The sequence below is a fragment of the Lepisma saccharinum genome, chromosome 5 (assembly GCF_977018435.1).
Source record: "Lepisma saccharinum chromosome 5, izLepSacc3.1, whole genome shotgun sequence".
Taxonomy (NCBI): Eukaryota; Metazoa; Arthropoda; class Insecta; order Zygentoma; family Lepismatidae; genus Lepisma; species Lepisma saccharinum.
Window position 1 is genome coordinate 32,672,645 of NC_139233.1, and position 20,260 is coordinate 32,692,904.

Consider the following 20,260-nt stretch of genomic DNA (forward strand, 5'->3'; position numbering starts at 1 on the left):
CAACAGGTTCAGTTTCTAACTGCTCCGATGGACGTGCATGCTTCCCCAGCACGGCGGCCATCTTGCCTTGTGGGTTCTCACTATGTCGCGAAGAATGTTTGTTGATGGTATGAAAACATAGATGGCAGTATCGCATGCGAACTCTGCCAAAACAGGAGGGAAGATAAGCATATGTAGGCTCGTGAAACGACTGTAATTCAATTTCGGTCAAACTGTGGGTCACCATTATCTTGCACTGAGGCGCAGAATTACAAGAAACTACTTTTAACATGAAAGGATATGTAGAAATACATCTGTACGATGTCAATAGCGACACAGAATAACGTTTATTTTGGTGGGTGCAGAATGGCAGATGGTGAATACCCAAAATTTCTCAGAAGTGAGAAAGTTCATATAGAATATTAAATATGATAATAAAAAGCCCACTGAGTCAAAATGTATTTTCTAAAAACAAGCACAGGAGTGAGTGCCAATCCTTTTCCTGAGGAAGCGGTGTGTCCACTGTTTAATGGACTTAGCTGTTCACCAATATTTGGATGGTGAGGAAAAGCATTAAAGTCATCTTCCCTTAACGATTCTCATTCACAGTGCTGCCAGTGCCTGTAGACGGCGGCGTCAATGTTTGTGCTATGCAAGCGTGCGCTCGTGACCGTATGTTGGCATTGTAGACTGTCGCGCAAGTTTCCGTAACTAGTTTAAAGAGTGATTTATTTACTCACTAATTTATGAAAGAAGGTGCTGAAACTGAAAGCCTTCGTTATCCACACATTTTTGACACCGTTTGATGAAGTTACCCATAACTCGCTGGAGTTCCCGTTGATTAATGTTGGTAATGTGCGCTTGCGTGCAGGATCACCCGGATGAAGAGCATGTGTCACAGTAATTTAACTAACTCTAACAGTTTCACACCTCTTTGTACGGAGTCGTAAGAAATGCTGGTTCGTTGTGAAGACGCCGAAGATATTTAGCAGGAGACTGGTTCTCATCGATGACCAATGTCATCCAGTGCTTCTTATTTGACAACCCCACGCTGCCTGTTTGGTTTCTCGTGTTGAACACTTCCCGTCTCCTGAAGTATACTGAGATTGCTTGACGACATGGAACTTTTACACTTGGGAATCTTTGTTTTCAAAACCCCTTTTAACTTCACGTGCCGATTGAGTTAACCCATATGAATCATAAATAAATACATGCTGTGCAGTAGATAACATTTCCTGAGCCGTAATACAGTATGTGATTGAATACACTAATGGAATTGATGTTTTAAGTCAACTTTATACACAGAAAGGCTAATTGGGACTGGACCTACAGTTTAACGTGGAATCCGGACCACGATGTACCTCCACCGGTATCGAATCCGGGACCCCTTGATTACAAGGCAACCACGCTACCATTGCGTCATCATCGGGGAGGCCTGAATACACTAAAAAAAAAACTAAAAAAAAACACAATACGTAACAAGCACCCTATAACTTCACAGTCGCCAGACTAATAAACAGGTCACACAATACAAAACAAGGACCCTTGTCACTTCACAGTCTTGTGTCTACTTTCAGGATCTCAGTAACAACAGGTTTCTAGAGCCCCTCGCCAGCTTACGTTAGGCGACTAGTTTGAAAACGTTTTATAATCTGATAAATAAATTACTTTCTAAAATAATTGGGGGAACTGTTTTCCTCTTGCTTCATCGACACTACGATGCCGACCAACGGCCGCGAGTGCCTCGCTTGCCGAAAGCGCAAACACCGACGTGGCTGTCTACACTTAAATGGATCGCATTACAGTTCCTTGAGAATAGCTTCTCATCGAAAATGTTTATGGATTCATGTATACTTACGTATGTTAACTAATCAAGCATTCGTATCATCCTTAGCTATCCTGAGTAACTCAGTCACTCTGCAGCTGGTAGAAAAGTCAAGAATGTCTCAACTAAGGTAGGAGGTATTGTGCATTGTTGGATGCTTTGAATGGTAAGAATAGGAGAAGGGAGGAGATGTTAATTGAGGGAAATGAACTAATGCTTGGAGCAGGAGAGAGAGGTTGAGAGTGTTGGTTTTTTGGAGAGAGGATCGCTTTGGAGATTGAGAGAGAGAAAGGGTTGACCTTACTGAAAAGTTGGGAGTGAGTCTGTCGTTTAAGTTCAGGAGGAACACTGAGTTTTAGACTCTTAACGATTTTGAGAACAGGAAGATGTCATTTGGAGTTAAGTTATCGACAACCAGTTAAATAGACTTTCTGTGTGTGTGAGATTAAGGACCAGCTACTCGTATCTGAAGAGGTCTACTGCACGAGACAGGTAAACCCTTTTATTGAACATGACCGTGCCGGTTCAGTCGTGAAGGTATTAAAACTATATTGGGTGTGCCACCTTTCATTTCAGTGTTTGTTTAGATTATGTTAGTTGTACATCCTTCGAATGCTCTACGGAAGGCTAAGCTACTTGTTGGGAAGTAACGCAGCCCATGATTCGATCCCGTACCATTAAGACATGTTGAGGCACCGTGATTTAGTATTATTCATGGTGGTAAACCTCACTCAAGAGTGTTGTTTTACGCATTCTTGATCACAAACTGAGAAATGTTCTTCTGACTCGCAGTTCTCGACAGTACGCTTGGCACATATTTTGTGAACCAGATTCCAATTGTCCTCAAGAGTAGATTTCAAGTTAACCGTTCTCCTTTGATTTCACCTAACAGAGTATTAACAGATTGACTTGCGCATGTGCAGTGGCTAATTGAAGGTCTCCAATATCCTACACTCTGTCCCGGAAATCGCTGGAGCAAGCGAACGAAAACATGTCTGCGCGAGAAGGCTCGACCAATGAGTGCACGGAGGTCAAAACACGCCTGCAGATATCAGCCGTTTACAGCAATAAACACTGCTTACCTTCGTCTTCTCCCCTTATCTACCGTTATGCTTGATCTTGCTGCATAGATTCCAGAGCCAGCATGTAGGGTAAAGCATTCGTTGGTGAGATCCACCCACATTCTTAACTTGCAAAATAAAAATTAGTGCTTGAGCCGATCAAATTTATTGGTTAACCAACGTTACTTGACCTGCATAATCTTCCGGGACCGTCCCGACGTGATGCACACTCTGTTCACACCTTACACGAACTTAACAACTGCGCAATATCTCCCACTGCTCACGGTTTCCCAGTCTTTTCATATTACCCATAGCACGGGCGTAAACAGAAAATTTCCCAAAACGGAGGGAAGGAGCTCAAAATGCAAAAGTAGCGCCCTTTAGTGGCATATAGCGAAATCAGGTTTACGTAATCACAAGAGAGGAACAAACCAGGGATGCCCACAAGGGGGGGGGGTAATAGCGCGAATATTTTTAGGGGGGGATATTTTTCCTTAAAATAATAACAAAATTCTACATTCTGAAATATTTGCAATGAGGCTTGGTGGGAGGGGGAATCCGAATATACCCTATTTCCTTAGTATTTCGTCTATACTTTACCTGGTTACAAGTCAGTTTTGCTACTAAACGCAGGGCCATGAAATTAGACGGGTGGCAGAAGTTCGCGCTGTTGCCACGTCGGAGCACAACCCCGTGTGTTCGGAGGCTTAAGAGAATGAAAGATCTCATTGTAGAGTTGGTCTTTATAATCCATGTGATACAAAATGGCAGTATTTGCTCGAAAGGTCAGGGACGACAACAAAAGTGCCTCGGAGAGAGAGGTTGGTCTGACGCTCTACGCAACCCGGTTGACGTTCTCGGGAAGCAGCTCCTCTCGTCCCGTTCTCGTTTTGCTTTTCCAATGTGTGGCACCAGCGCAATTCTGCCCAGCCGCCTATTTTCAAAGCCGTGCGTTTAGATGCACTATATTTAATCCGTTAGATCAGTGGGTCGCAAAGTTATCGCCGCGGGTTCCAAAATTTTCGCTGAAATGACAATTATTTGTTAGTCTCAAATCGCTTTAGTGTTTTTTTTTTACATGTAAAATGCTTCTGAATTTGAAATATGTGTATATTTTTTTAACTTAAGGCAAGTAACCCAATCATACCAACTGAGCTTTGTAAGTGTTAGATAGGCTGCGGAAAAATCTTGAAAAAACACTACGGCCGCCGTGAAACGAAAACGTTAGGGAACCACTGCGTTAGGTGAAGAAATGGAAGAATTTAAGTGTGTGTGTGTGGGGGGGGTGAGGGGAGAGTTGAAATAAAATGTCCAACATAGCTATAAAGAAGTGATCAGCAATAGGATAGCAATAGACATTATGTCGTAATTAAATACTTTATGAAGATTATGACATGATCTTAGATTAGATTAGCTCTCCCTCGATTAAAATTCACTCAATGTCTTTCCTTCTCTCTATTTAACCATTAACTCAGTTTCGTTTTCTTACTTTTCTCTTTTCCAGTTGCTTATCTCTCTTTCTCTCTCCTTTAATTTCACTATCTTTCTTTCTCAGTACTCCTTTCTTTTCTACACCCTCTCATACTCTATCTCCAATTCTCTCCCTCTCTCCTTTTCTTTCCTCCGTTTCTCCCTCTTCTATATTTCTTTCCCTTTCATGTCTCTCACTAATTTTCTTTCTTGTTTTTTCTAATGTTTTTGCATGCTGCGGTCCAGTCGATATATCTACCTCCGTGGCAAAGTGGTCAGTGTAGATTGCTACAACGTCAGTGTTCCCGGGTATATGTATTGTCTGTGTTAAGAAAGTATGGAAAAAGAACATGTAATAGTAGATATTTAGCGAAATAGGTATAATTGAAAATCACCGGATAGAAAAAAAGTTTATGAGGCTTCTGACTGCCATGCGGAAGAATAGAGTTCGTTTCTTGGGTGCATGAGTTTACTAGCAATGTCATTGCATCGAGGGACTGTGGGATTCACCCAACCTTTCATAAATGGGCTCCTTGTATGTGTGGGGTTAAGGTGGCCGGAGCGTGGTTCTGATCACATCACATCCAAAAGTGGCCGATATTATAAATGTGAGGAGTCCTACCTGCCATCCCATGTGCCTTGATGGCACGTTGCAATGTTCAGTGTATGGTTATACACACATAAATGCTATCAGGCCCGGATTTGTGTGTGTACAGACCCGATCCCGAGGTGAACAACATCGTGAAGTTCCCTAGGTACACTCGTGGTCACATAAAGTGGCACATATTTCAACTGGCCAACCTTATAAAATGTGCTACTTTATGTGAACAGGAGTGTACAATGTCAATTTGAACTTTCAGGATGAATCGTGCCAAATGCTTCACTATACTTTTTAACATATTTAAAATATTTTATTATTTCGCCCTTTTTAAAGTAATTTATCATCTAAGAAGGCCCCTGGCTCTAGCCCCCTAAATCGACAACCGTCGATACTAAATTTTTACTGGTGTTATTTTAAACATTTATACGTAGAGAATTCAGCTATTGAAGATGTTACTTTGGAATTCGTAACTAAACAATACAAGCGATGTGTGTAAAGAAAATTTGAATTATAATGTTATTGCGTATTTTATGATTCTATTGTTAGCTTTATTATTTTTAGATTCTCTCTAACTAAAATTAATTGCTGCAATATTGAAACAATTTAAAAAAATTGTCTGGTTATAAATCCAGTTACATGGAAAGAAATTATTGGTAAGCAGGTCTCAAGAGACGGACTAAGAACTGCTGTGCCATCTAGTGACAATTATTGAAATCTCAACGCAAATTTACTTTAATCCCAAGTAAAGCCATTAATTTTTAGAAATAAACAAACACATACAGTACTTCCAGTTGGTTGTCTCAATGATGATCTTCTATGTTTTTTCTTAATTATAATGCATTATCACATCATCAAGAGCGATATAATTTTTCGTTGTGCTGTACGAAATATCTATTTACTCCTTCCGTTCCAAAATTTGGCAAAAAACAGACGGGTTCAATAAATCCGAACTGCGCATGGTTTTTCTGTGTCACTTCGTCAATTTCATCTAATCGTCACTTATTCTCATGGTACCGGTTAGCCAAAAGTGTCAGAAAGCGACTGTAAATAACACAAATAAAATACATTTCTGCATTATTTAAACATTTTCATTCTAAACACACTGACACGTCACATATTCCATACACACATGTGTAGGGAGGAAGATAGGCAACTTATGGTGAAAATAGGCACTTAGAAAGGCACTACAGAATAAAAAGTATCAAAATAGGCAGCGTATATGAACTTGGTATTAATTTTCTTAGTTGTACCCTTTTTGACTGGAATTTGTGGTATGTTTCTTATTTTGCGTCGCTTTCTGTTACTTTTGGTTAGCCGCGACAATGATGAATAATAGTTAGATGAAATTGTTGAAGGGATAAAAATGATTTAAACTCATATAAAAATTTTAATAATGGAATAAAAAAGTTCAAAACTTTTGAAATACAGGATGATAAAAATTCATGAAAAGTGCAAAACCACTGAAAAATATAACAATGTAATAATAAGTGTAAAAATAGTAAAAATTATAAAATGCAATAATAAGTGCAAAATGACAAATACCCCAAAATATACAAAACAAATACGCAATAAAAAACCAAGTGTCTGCTCATAACTGATTGCAATCTGATTATTAATATGTTTTGTAGCGGGGCCTCGCCGATGGCGCAGTGGTAATGTCGTCGCCTTGTAAATCAAGGGGTCGCGGGATCGATACCAGGTGGAAGCAGTTTGTCTTGTTTTGTTTGAATTGTTGTTTTAAGTCCACTTTATGCACAGTAAGGCTAATCGAGACTGGACCTACAGTTTAAAGTGGGATCCGAGCCATGCACCTGTACCGGGTATCGAACCCGGGACCCCTTCATTACAAGGCGACGACGCTACCAGTACGCCATCGGGGAGGCCTTTTACGAGGTGGAAGCAGATTTCACAGTGGCTCTGATTCCAGTCCCGATTAGTCTATAGATACCCGCTAGAGGGTAGTGGCAGAGTGGTTTGGATGGATTGCACTTTAAACTGTAGGCCCAGTCCCGGTTACCTATCTGTGCATAAAGTAAACTTGAGACAACAAATCATTAAATAAAATAGTATCTTTAGTAGCGTCTTCAAGGCCCGGATTCGGGTTCAAATCCCGGCTTGGGCATTGGTGTTCTTTACGAGTGGTCGTTCATCAATTTCATCATATCATCACTCATCCTCATCTTGGTGAGTAGAGCTAAAAGTGGCAGGAATGAGAATAAACAAAATCAATCAACTCATCACTCAATTCAATGCCCGGAAGAGGATGGGACTTTGTATCAACTGCCATGCCACAACCTGAATCTGCCTACAGAAGATGCCTGTGCTTCACATAAGTAAGGTTTTGGTTCACGCCTCTTGGAATAAATGAACAAATTTGGGTTTAGGATTTCAGTTTACAAGCATGGTCCGGCGAGATTTCGTAAAGAGATGCACCGTGGAAGAGAACAGCGAGAGAGAGAGAGACGGCAGGAGGTGTCACCGTGGCCGAAAGTGGGTCAGCCGCCCGCCCAGGCCACCAGGCCACCAATGTGAGAGCTCTGTGCGCGAACCTCCATCTACAGCGAGTCCCCTCTTCTCGTAAAGACTATATTACCCGGCGCCCAAGAAAGCATCCGTGCAGAATACCGGATCGCGCGAGTGACCAGTGTTTGCAAAGGTTCGCAGGAAGGAAGTTGCTAGAGGATGTCGTGGAGTGTGGTGAGTGCTTGCGTTGGACCAACTTAGTGCTTTTTTTTATTAACTTCGTGTGTTTTGGGAACCCTCTTCGTTTTTTAGCAACATCGTATTTTGTTTACTATATCAAAAACTTCGTTTTTTTTTTTACAAACTTCGTGTCGTGGTTTTTACAAACTTTGTATTTTGTTTACCAGCTCCATGGTTTCTCACTAACTTCTTGGTTTTTACCAACTTCATGGTTTCTTTCTTGCAAACTACATGCTCTTTGGAGCAGCTATGTATGCTTTAGACCAAGCATAGTACACCCTGAACTGCATTTTGCAGACTAACGAGGTTTTGGCGACAGGACCTGTGAGACTCGTGTTGTATCATCTATATATGTTTGTGATTGTTCTTTCATCCATCTCATATCACCATTCATCGTTGCGATTAACCAAAAGTGGCAGAAAAGCGAAAGTGCAATAGACTAAATCAATCTTTGCATTGATCTCTCCCTACCACACATAGATGTCACTAGCCTCTATTTCTTTACTAAGACCACCAGTACAACAAAAAAAAACAGTAAAGATAAGTAGCTGAAAAGACAGTAATTGGCAAATTGTCAATCACCATACTAAGTTTCATAAACATTGATTTTCGTGTTGGTTCTATATACAAAAAGGAACGGATATAGACTAAAACCGTGGTTTCTTTGATGTATTTTTAATACATAAAAATTGAATATTGAATACATCAATAGTAAATCAAGTTTAAAGTTGAATCGAGACTCACTGCAACTTTACTCAGCAACTGACTCATGCTTGTAATGCATTTCTTTACATTAATGCCTTTTATTGCAACATTAGTTCATGCATTTTTCTTTTGTTCTTATTAATACTTATTATTGCTTTTCTTGTTAATGTGGTGCTAAAGATTTGAAAATACTCACTCAAACAGGAAGTTGAAAAACACTAAAATTAGTACCTTACTAACTTCAGGATGGACTAATGGCATTTTAAGAATTCAAAATGATCTAGTTTTGTTTTGACAAATATATATAAAATATTTTATAGTTTTAGTGAGTCGAGTAACATATGTAAATAATATTAACGAAGGTAGATTCATTGTAGTGCATATTTAATATCTCATGGAATTAGATGTTGCTTGAAGCTACGGTTTTAATGCATTTTTTTAACATTTACTTTCCCTTGTATCTTCTATTTCATCTAATTATCAATATCCTCACTGTCCGGATTAGCCTTAATAAGCAGAATAGAGACGATAAACAACCGAACTATGTCCAGTAGTGGCGATTGCATGTCAAAACTGGTAGATGGTAGAGCAATAACAGTTTACATTTTGTGGTAGACAAGGCTTAACATTAAGATGCCATAGTACAAGGGCAAAAGTAACAAAACGTCGTGGGGCAACTGCCACCCCATGCCACTCTTAATGGCCGCCACTGACCACGTCAATACAATGTTAAAATAGTGAAACCAAAATGTCAACAAATAAGCAAGCATCAGTACAATTTCAGACCTTAAAAACACATACGGTGTGACCGACAAGTGGTGAACAAAAATTGAGACTTCAGTGGAATTCAACTTCGCTGGATGTCAATTTTATGAAGCAAATACCAAGTTCACGTGGTTATCTTATGCTGTTATTCTGTCACTTTTGGCGATAACATGAAATTGATCAAGGGATAATCACAACACAAGTGACAGAAGACAAATTCCAAACAGGTGTGTGCTAATTGTGGGTGCAGACGCCAGAGCCCAGTCAATATGAAATATGTACTACGTTGAAGTGAGCTTTCCGTACAATAGAATTACCAGCTAATGGAGTACAATTTCACGCCAATGTAAGTTCTGTCAAACTATGATAGCGGTGCCTTTAGAACTGCCCCACAAACATAAAATTTGTAAATAAATAATTCGGCTATTTAAGGTATGTCTGCCCCAGGAGACTAATGATTTCTTGATTTTGAAGAAGGACGCTGATATTTTAATGTTGAGAAAATTAGATGTGTTTAGAATTCTCCCTGAAGCATTCAGGAGAATTTTCCTGTGAATCGTATTCTTTCTTGTACGGGCTGCTACCTGGTAGTGTAAATGTTAGCGCTCTCGGTACTGATGCGAGTGGTTTCGGATTCGATTTACGGTGTGAATCCCTACAATTTCAGTGTTCACTCAGCATTGCGAGGACAATTGGAGCGCTACTTGAAAATGAAGAAGTAGCGGACTCCTGTCTCGAAAGCCAGAAAACAGTGGCGATGGGACCATGTGTCAGCCATTGAGGGAGTTAAGTTGCACGAAGGAGTTAAGTTATATAGGTTTACGGCACCATGAAATGGATGGTCCCGTCAAGTAAAGTTTTCAGTCGAACTTATGTACAGAATAGGCTAATAGAGACTCCACATATATGTACACACAGAACCCAAGACGTGTCAATTGATACATATATATTTTGATTTCAATAACACGTTAACGTGCAAATGATGTACCTTTTAGTGTGTCAAAATACACATAGGAATGCATTAAAGGGTACTTTTATGAGATGAAGTCCCGTGTGATACACTAAAATGCATCAATTTGGAAGATCAGACAAGATCATTTCGAAAATAACAAAATTACACATTTAGCTGTGTTAATTGATGCATTAAAAGTGAAAGTTCTTTATCTTCGAAATTATCTTGTCTGATCTTCAAAATTGATGCATTTTAGTGCATCACACACGGGACTTCAACTCATAAAAATACCCTTTAGCACATTCCTATGTATATTTTGACACATTAAAGGTTCATCATTTACAGTTTATGCATGTTAACGTGTTATTGAAATCAAAATATATATGTGTCAATTGACACGTCTTGGGTTCTGTGTGTAGTTTAAAATGGAATTCGAATCGCTGTACGATGTCCCTCCACCACTAATCGAATCCAAGACACCCCGATTACAAGGCCATAACGTTAAACCGTACGCTACAAAAGCGTGCCAACATGCGTTTTGTAACGGACCAAGACACCAGGCGGTCCTAAGTTCGAACTCTGGGTCAGGTATGGCTGTGCGTTTGCCTCAACCCCATCCTTAAAAGGCCCTAATTATTACCGAAACACAGAAACTGCCTAGTTGGAGATTTGATCTTCACAAGAATTGACTGAAGTGACAAGCGACAAGTGGCATGTTACACGGAGGTTTCACGCCGAAGTGACAAGCCGGAAGCATGATCTGGTAAAGCATGGAGTTTGAACACTACGAATCTACCACCTTCCGGTGACGTCAAATTTTCAACCTAAAGCAAGTACAGGGAACGTGGGCTATGCAATCAAGTGATTACCATGCAATCCCACCCCTGTGTTGCCAAAATTTGCGGTATTCTTCCTTGCGTACAAGTGTATGTAACATCGTGAAGTGGAAGATCTTACACAGCCAAACCAGGGACGCAGTATTTAACGTTGTTGACTTTTTGTCAACATCTGTTGTTGACTATCTGTCAAATGCATATACCTTGATTACATTTACGTGTAGATTTGGCAACACGGTACTCAGTTGTCATGACAACGGTGCTTCCATCTGCTATCAAAAAGTTACCCAAATTTCCTTAAAAGGGGTGTTCTGTCACCTAACCCCATGCAACACACAAGTAGATCCAGAAATTGCTGCAAGTATATGCAACGATGTAAGACTGGACATATAATATGCAGATTTCTCTAGGTTTCTGAAGGTTCTGGGTTAAAGTCCCGCCCAGTCCATTATGCTTGATCTTTCATCTATATATTTCATTTCGTGTGAAATGAAATATTCCACATGTTTAGACTTAATATTTTCTCCAATTGTTATGTAGTGAGATGTAAGGGTGTGCTGCGCTATTACGTTTTGGATAATGTACAGTCATCGGCAATACTCACTCCCCTACAAGGCGTTATGTGTGTTGCATAACTCTACGGTGGCAGGAAAAGTTGCCATTGAAAATTTGCTATTAAGATCCACTTATCGCCATAGAGTTATGCAACACACATAACGCCTTGCTGGGAAAGGAGTATTTCCCATTTTTCCCCCCGGTGATTGTACATGGGCTTGTTCAATCGTGATGTCTTCTCCAAGAATGAGTTTCCTACTCAAGAAAACGTTCTCGTAATTCTACGTTGCCATTAGGCTACTAGGATCCGAATTTTGTATGTAATTCCTAGGGCTACGATTTTTATGACTTAAAAATCACCAAAATATGCAAAATAAAATATGCTCTTATGACCTAAAATTTTACAAAATATGCAATATAATTTGAAAAATATGCCCTTATAACTAGACTGTTTCTAACATTAATATCTAACTTATGCTGAAATATTTTCATCTACATACTATTTTTAGTTCACTTTATGGGCCCTGTTGAGTTGAAATGGACAATAAATACTTTCTGTAAATTTTCAATTAAAAATGAAAACATTTTGCTGCAGTCCAAAAAAAAATCAAAAAAAATCGAGTGAACATGTGAGTAAGAACGAACACACTTGGAAAATGACTGTATATTTCTTGAAATAGCAAAAATATGCTGAATATGACCGAAAATCCATCAAAATATGCTTTATCACGTAGATATCTTTTCTAACGATGGAAGCGGTCCCGGCGCCTACCCAGCGTCGAATAACATGGGTACCTGGGGGAAACCCTGGGGTGTAAAGGCGGTCAGGGGCGTGATGCTGATCACATCACCCCCACTCACGACCGGATCAAGAAAGTGTGGGGCGTTACCCCCACACCCCCTATACGTCTTCATGGCGTCGTGCTATGCACAGGGGAACACTTTACCTTTACATTTTACGTAGATATGGCAAATATGCCAAAATATGACCTTAAAAACCAGCTTAATTCAATTATTTTCATCACAATATGAAATTCTATATAGGAACACATCACCCTTAAAAAAATATGCTAAGTCATAAAAATCCTAATCATAGCTAATTACACTTTCCCATTTTATATGTAGTGAAAGAAAATATTGCAGAAATACAATGATGGGAAAGATATACGAGATACCTACATAAATTGTGTTACATATGTTTAAATACTTCGAAATATATTACATAAAATCCGATATTTTCCATTTCCTTAGCATTCATTTCGTAATATGTTGGGACAAAACACGCAAAATATGATTCCTCTGAAAAATCGTAACCTTTTATCTGGTCTTTAAGAAGCTGTTTGCTTCATTCATTCAATAAAATATTATTATATTCCTGCATCTCTCTGGGAGTCATAACCCGCTACGCTACGGAACTCTTGTGTCTAAAGTGATTGTTAATTGTTATCGATTTGCTTTATTTTACTTCCCCTCTTGTGCCACTTTTGGCTAATTTGATGATATGATGAAATTGATTGAATTAGTGTTTTAAGTCCACTTTATGCACAGTATGGCTAGTCGAAACTGGACCTACAGTTTAAAAGTGGTATCGAACCCGGGACCCCTTGATTACAAGGCGAGGACGCTACCACTGCGCCATCGGGGAGGCCTATGATGAAATTGATGAATGCATATTGGAGTGGTACTGTATCACCACTTTTGATGCATGTAGTTGTAAGAGTTTTGCATGTCACGTCACAGTTTTCACAAGCAGAATAAAAACACCACGAGAATTGTCCCACGTTTAACATATATTTCCATGCAAGTGTCGTATGTAAATAGAGAAAGGAAGAACCTGACAGGTTTAAGAGAATTGCTGTACACCATGTGACTTTTAACAAAACAGCAAATGACAATTCCAGTTTTCTTTTCGGAAAAGGAACAAAACAAATGTCCCAGTTTCGATATCCTTTCAGCGCAAAAAGTGAAAAAATTTATAGCTTGCCCGAAGCATTGATACAAAACTTTGAACAGAAGGAGCAAAACCAACGAATCACCGTTCGAAGTTGCGTCTTGACATTAGTCGATAATACGCTCCTAATGCATCGAAAGTAAGTTGCGAAACTTGGTCGGAGACGTTGAGGGGACGAAAAGCCTACTATTGGGGAAAATACTTCCTACACTCCCAGATATCTCTGGAGCAGACGAACGGAAACAAGTCTCTGCGCAAGTAGTGACGCGAGACGACTCAACCAATGAACACGTGAGAGGGAATGGGATTGCATTGAGAGGGAGAGCGGCTGGAGTTACCAGCCTTCCAGCAGCGTGTACTGCTTCGCTCTGCCCACTCGATTTCCCCTCCTTCTCCACCGCTATGCACGCCCCTGCTCCAGTAATAGTTGGATCAGAGTATAATGATTTGGCACGTAATAGGTAGAATGTAAGCGAAAGATGTAGGCTCGACCAGAATTCGAACCCGGGTCTCTGGTATACTGTACTATTTGCTCTAGCAACTGATCTAGTGAACCACTTTGGATTGATATAGTGGCACACAAAGAACACTCTAGACGAAGCAGGGATTCGAAACCGAGGCCATTGGCACCGTATCGCAATGTGCTAACCACTTTGTCACGGAGGTAGGCGTCAAGCACTGAGGAAAATGCGTCGAACTTAGTCCTTGTCTGGTCACCAAAAATTCTGAATCTAGTAGCCAAAGGTGAAGACTTTGAAAGTCTACATGGGCGCACACTTCGCAACTTGCGACCACACCTGTTTCCCACAAGTTTCCGCAATCACCCTAGCCTAGTCCAATACTTCCACGGTACGTGTAACGAGTGGCAGTTGGGGGAGAAGGGTTACAGAAAAGTTATCAAAAAGTTAAGGCACAATATTGTACACAGTGCTAATTGTGTTCTTATATATTGAACGGCCAGAAAAAATTCTAAAAGCTAGATGGCCAAGGAGGAACCATTCGCTTTTCTGAAGGAGCCGTGCCCCACCTTGCCCTTCCTTTAGCATCGCCAATGACCCTTTACTTATTTTCGTGCTGACAGCAGTTAAGCTCATAACTCCGTGTATTCTTGGCTACATGCGTATTGTGTTTTCTCGTTGCCATTGTGTCAATTTAGCCCGTGAAAGTTTTCCCTACTGTAGTATTCCTCCTCCAAAAAGAGCCAAATTATGTCGGTAAATTATTGTGTTTGTCCCTCTCTGACTTATAATATGAAACGTTCAAATCAGAGGATTACACTTCTCACCATGACAACCAAAGCAGGACGCTACTTTTCTTGATTCTAAGAAGTACTTGAGAGCAGTGATGTGCCGTAGACTATAAGTTTACGTCTACATGCGTTGTCTACACGTAATCTACGCGTAGATTACATTGGGTTGTAGTTTACATAGACTACGTAGACAATCTAAATTGCATTAAAATTAATTTTCAAGGCTTTCATGAAAGGAAAATAACATTTTCAACTATATTGATTCCTAACGAACTGAAAAGAATCATATTAACAACAAAATTTCTCTTCTCTTCCACCATCAACTATGGATGAAGATAAATAGCATGCAAAAAAAGACAACACATGGCAGTAGTGAGCCAAGAGTGGTCTTTTTCCCATAAAACACTAGCATATTTCCTATATTAGGTTTCTTCTTATGTGAGAATTTGTTCGAATTTGGAAGAAGAAAGAATATGAAAAGTTCTCCTCACACATCAGCAACTGATACGCAGTATAATTATCTTTTAATTCCACGGCGCCCTTTGCTAAGTTATCACCTTTCGCCATGTTGTTTACATAGATTACGTACTCTATGTGTAGAAAATTGTCTACGTGTAGAATGTAGACTATCGTAGTTTACGCGTAGACGCACATCACTGCTTGAGAGTCGAATAGGCACGTTTTCATTCATCTTAACTTCTGAAAAGGAATGACAGACGAAGGAGGGAAGGAGACAGAGAGCGAAAGAGAATCGAGGCATGAAAAGTGAGAAGCGATGAGAAGAAGGAGGAAAGCAATGCGAAGTTGAGACGGAGAAGGGGAGACAAAAAGATTGAGAGGGCGAGAGAGAAAAAGTGACAGAAGAAGGTAAACTCTGCACGAGATAGAGAGATACGATAGAGTAACAATGGGGAAAAGAGAGAGAAAACAAGATTAAGTTGAATAGAAAGAGAAAAGAGCTAAGAGATATGGTCATAAAGAGGTGGAGAAACAAAGTGAAATAAAGAGAGAGAAAAGGTAGAACAAGAAAGAGGACAAGAGTGGTAGAGAAGAGAGCAAAATGAGGAAACCAGAAAAAGGAAATATGAGATTGATTGCTCGATAAGGAGAGACAGAGAGAAGAACATTCAGAATGAGAAAGTTTATACAGAGAGTGAAGGAAAGAGAAAAATTCATATCATGAAAATAGAAAGACTGAAACGGAGAGAGTGATTGAGAGAAAGAGGAACACTGTAGTTTCTTTTCCCGAAGAGATGAGAGAGTGTAGCTTGCATTTACTACTATTATCGTTGCGGTCACATTGTGACTAGTTAATTGAAAACACCTCGGAGTACATCAAAGGAAGTCCCGCTAGAGGCTGCCGCCGAACTTGTTGTTTCACTCGAAGCGAAATGACCGCTCGGAACCCTTCAGGCACTCCGAGCATAATAGCTTTTTTTACGACACGTTTTGTGACTACATAAAAAATGTGTTAAGGTACTTTGACATGCAAATATGTGCAGTTTACACCGTTGGAAAATTTCCGCGATGCGTTTCTTTCACGACGTTAGAGCTCCATTGGACACCCATAACGTACCGCACTACATTACGAATATAAGGATCTGAATTTGCATTCCAAGACCACAAGGAAGATTAATTGGAAATACATTTTTAAAGATAACTGAGTTAAAGCTATAGGCTAGTCAGATTCAGTTACTCTTCAAGAAGAGTATCTGGGTTACACTTGCATTGATTGATTGATTGATTTTGTTTATTTTATTATTATTATTATTCATAAGATGAGATTGATGAAACTACAATTACTATACTGTAAATGAATCCGGGGATCTAGAATGTGTTTCTGGGAGGAAAAAAGAATATGTTGTGTGGTGTATCATTGGAAATATAATGTGCATATTTTTTGACATATTAAAACGGTGTGTGTGCGTATGTGTGTATCAGGAGCGTATATTCTAGGCTATCTGAGAAGCCTGAAGTATAGAAAATAAAATGCAGGAGAAAAATCGATCAGAAATTGTAAATAATATTATTCATATCAGTGAGATGATGATGCTGATTCTGAAGTTGGCAACCTGATTTCCTATGAGTTGGCAACCTGATTTCCCATGAGTTGGCAACCTGATTTCCTATGAGTTGGCAACCTGATTTCCTATGAGTTGGCAACCTGATTTCTTATGAGTTGCTAACCTGATTTCTCAGGAGTTGGTTAATGTATTTCTATTCATAGCGTAGGACCCCTAGGACCACGTGACATAGTGAGATAGCCCAGATCTTGGACTCAGTCAGTATACGCCACTGGTGTGTACCCACACAAATATTATACAGGGTAATTCAAAATTAATGGTGCAAATTTACACAGTTATTATGACGTTCGTATTTATGATAGAAAATCAGACAAGGCATCAACATGAAGAAAAACTTGGTTTGAGTTGGTGTTTTAAGTCCACTTTATGCACAGTAAGGCTAATCGGGACTGGTCCTACAGTTTAAAGTGGGATCCGAACCACTTGTGCCTCCACCGGGTATCGAACCCGGGACCCCTCGATTACAAGGTAATGACGCTACCACTGCGCCATGGGGGAGGCCCATGAAGAAAAACTGTGGACGTTTTACTCACTTGACTCACATTCAGTGATGTGCGTCTACGCGTAAACAACGATAATCTACATTCTACACGTAGACTATTTTATACACGTAGATTACGTAATCTATGTAAACAACATGGCGAAAGGTGATAACTTAGCAAAAGGCGCCGTGGAATTAAAAGAAAATTATACTGCGTATCAGTTGCTGATGTGTGAAGAGAACTTTCCATACTCTTTCTTCCAAATTCGAACAATTTCTCACCTAGGAAGAAACCTAATATAGGAAATGTTCTAGTGTTTTATTGGGAAAAGACCACTCTTGCCTCACGACTGCCATCTGTTGTTGTTTTTTTGCATACTATTTATCTTCTTCCATAGTTGATGATAGAAGAGAAGAGAAATTTTGTTGTAAATAGGATTATTTTCATTTCGTTAGGAACCAATATAGTTGAAAATGTCACTTTCTTTTCATGAAATCCTTGAAAATTAATTTTAATGCACTTTAGATTGTCTACGTAGTCTATGTAAACTGCAACCCATTGTAATCTACGCGTAGATTACGTGTAGACAACGCATGTAGACGTAAACTTATAGTCTACGGCACATCACTGCTCACATTACAAAGATTCAACATGGGAACCACGTGTAATGTGGTAAACATCCAAACGATAATAAAATACATGGTATGCACGAGACAGCAAGTCATTGTTCATGGTTTCGAAGACACTAACAATTCACAGTTGTAACTTTGACAAATCTTTCGGAAGGGTGAAGCACGTGCATTACTACCAAACCGCATGTGGAAATGTCTTTGCACCATTGTGCGAGTCAATCAGTTCTTGATAGCTCCAACACACAATACACCTTCTACTGGTGACTAGCCATTTTGCAACACTGGCGATCCTAGCGGAAACAGCGGAAAAGCAGCATAAGCCCGCTAAGTAGGAATAAAACTTCCCGAGTTTTTCTTTATATTGAGGCCTTGTCTGATTTTCTATCATAAATAGTAACGTCATAATAACTGCGGAAAGTTGCACCATTCATTTTGATTTACCCTGTAAATGTGCACACAAATAATACATATAATATTTGTGTGTGTGTCATATATCATACACGCATCGAGACAATTACAATGGTTCGCTTTAAGTTCATTTTGTAGTCAGATAAACGAACCCAACGACTCTTTGATTATAAGGTGATAGTATAAGTAGATTTTTGTGAAATATCCGTAGTTATACGATATTTATATTAACAATGATTGTAGAACATGATACCTCTTTCCTCTGGCGAAACAGTTACAAATATGAGAAATATTTGACCTAGAATGTCTACCGTTGTGTCCATTATTATCTTGTGAACAACAAACCCCAGATTTGATTTTGGATGTCAAGTTATTTAAGTGTCTAGTACGTAAATATAGTCCCGATTAATGTATTTGTGATAAATTTTATTTTATTCTTATATTAAATTCTTTTTAATGTAATGTTGTCAGTACTTTTTAAAATACTTAGCCATCTCTTTTTGGGAAGGGCACTTGCCCCCGTGTCCCCTCCGCTAATTCGTCAATGGGTATGAACGACACAACGCGTGCCCCACGAAGGATTATACTAGTCGTGAGTCAAGACGCCAGAGCCTCGCTAGTCTGCAAAATGCAGTCCAGGGTGTACTACGTGGAAGCAAGGTTGACATTTGGGTGTATCAAGGAAGGGTCACACCACAACTGTTACGGTTACTCTTTTTGAAGAGTAAATGAATTACAGGTTACTCAGTTGCAGTTGTTCTTTTTGAAAGTGACATTTACAGGTAGGCCTAACTCTGTGACGATTACTCTTTGAAAAACAACCGAGTTACAGGGTCTTCATGGGGCTAAGTCATCATAATGCTAAGCAAGAGTTCATGTTGTTACGGCTGATAATATATTTGAATTGTCGATTATACCGTTGATTATGTAGAGCGTACCCCCACGAACGACTGGAAGGGGGTACGTGATCAGCTCGGAAGAGAAATGTCGAGAATACCCACATAACATGTGATGTGTAGAGCAGATTTCATAGCTTTGACACTCAGCAGGAAAATAAGGCTGATATTGTCACTGACACTTATCTTTGTTTAACATATTCTGAAATTAAAAAGTCTCCTCCGAAATCTATAATAGACTAAATTTAGAGCCGAATCTCCGCTTGAAAGTTTCAAGTGCACAACCAGACGTCAAGAAACTGTGTCAGGCTATGCAGGCACATTCTTCTCACTAGAAACTCTGAGGAATTACAATAAAAACTCCAAAATTGTGCTTGTCAGTTTGTTCACAAACTTATTTTTGTTAAACTCAATATGCTGACTAAGGCGTAAATTTATTTTATTATAAAACATGAACTAAACGTAACGTTTCAACCTTCTAGCAAGGTCTTCTTCAGAGTCTTGGTGCAGAGTCTGAAGAAGACCTTGCTAGAAGGTTGAAACGTTACGTTTAGTTTATGTTTTATAATAAAATAAATTTCTGCCTTGGCCAGCATATTGAGTTTTTCATATCATGGAAACAAGGCTTAATGGTGTTATTATTTTTGTTCTTTTTTTTCAATGACTCTGGAAAAAATATACGAAAATTAAAGTGTTTTTATATGCTTCTTAGCGCACATCTGTTCCACATTTCTATCTTTGTAACTAATCATAAAGATTGTAAAAGCAGGAACACACAATAAAATTATAAAAATAGTGTGTGGCACCCTGATGTAGAGGCTTCGTGTGGAGTCATAGAGGCTGAAGTCGTACTGTGAAATAAGACTGACGTATGGCTGGAATGTTGGTTACACAAGTTTTGAATTTCTAGTACCTATCTCACGAAATTCGAACCCTGTAGCAGCTACACAAGTGCGGCATTAGATTGATCAAAGGCGTCACACGAGGGAGGTGGCATTGACCTTGTCCTGGCTCACTCTCACTCAACCTGTTATGCCATCAGGGGTGCTTAGAAAGCGAGTCTCACCAGCAATTATGAACAGACGTAACCGAAACTTGACGAGCGT

The 20,260-nt window shown here is 39.4% G+C and overlaps 1 protein-coding gene across 1 annotated transcript in view; it reads left to right on the top strand.

The window, feature by feature from the left end:
• The first annotated feature begins 7,555 nt into the window (after positions 1-7,555).
• Positions 7,556-20,260, top strand: part of LOC145988284 (uncharacterized) — a 50,162-nt gene continuing 37,457 nt past the window's right edge. Inside the window, exon 1 of the mRNA XM_083123146.1 lies at positions 7,556-7,633. Within this exon, the coding sequence (XP_082979272.1) occupies positions 7,619-7,633 (15 nt within the window). The 5' untranslated portion in view covers positions 7,556-7,618. The remainder of the gene's footprint in view (positions 7,634-20,260) is intronic.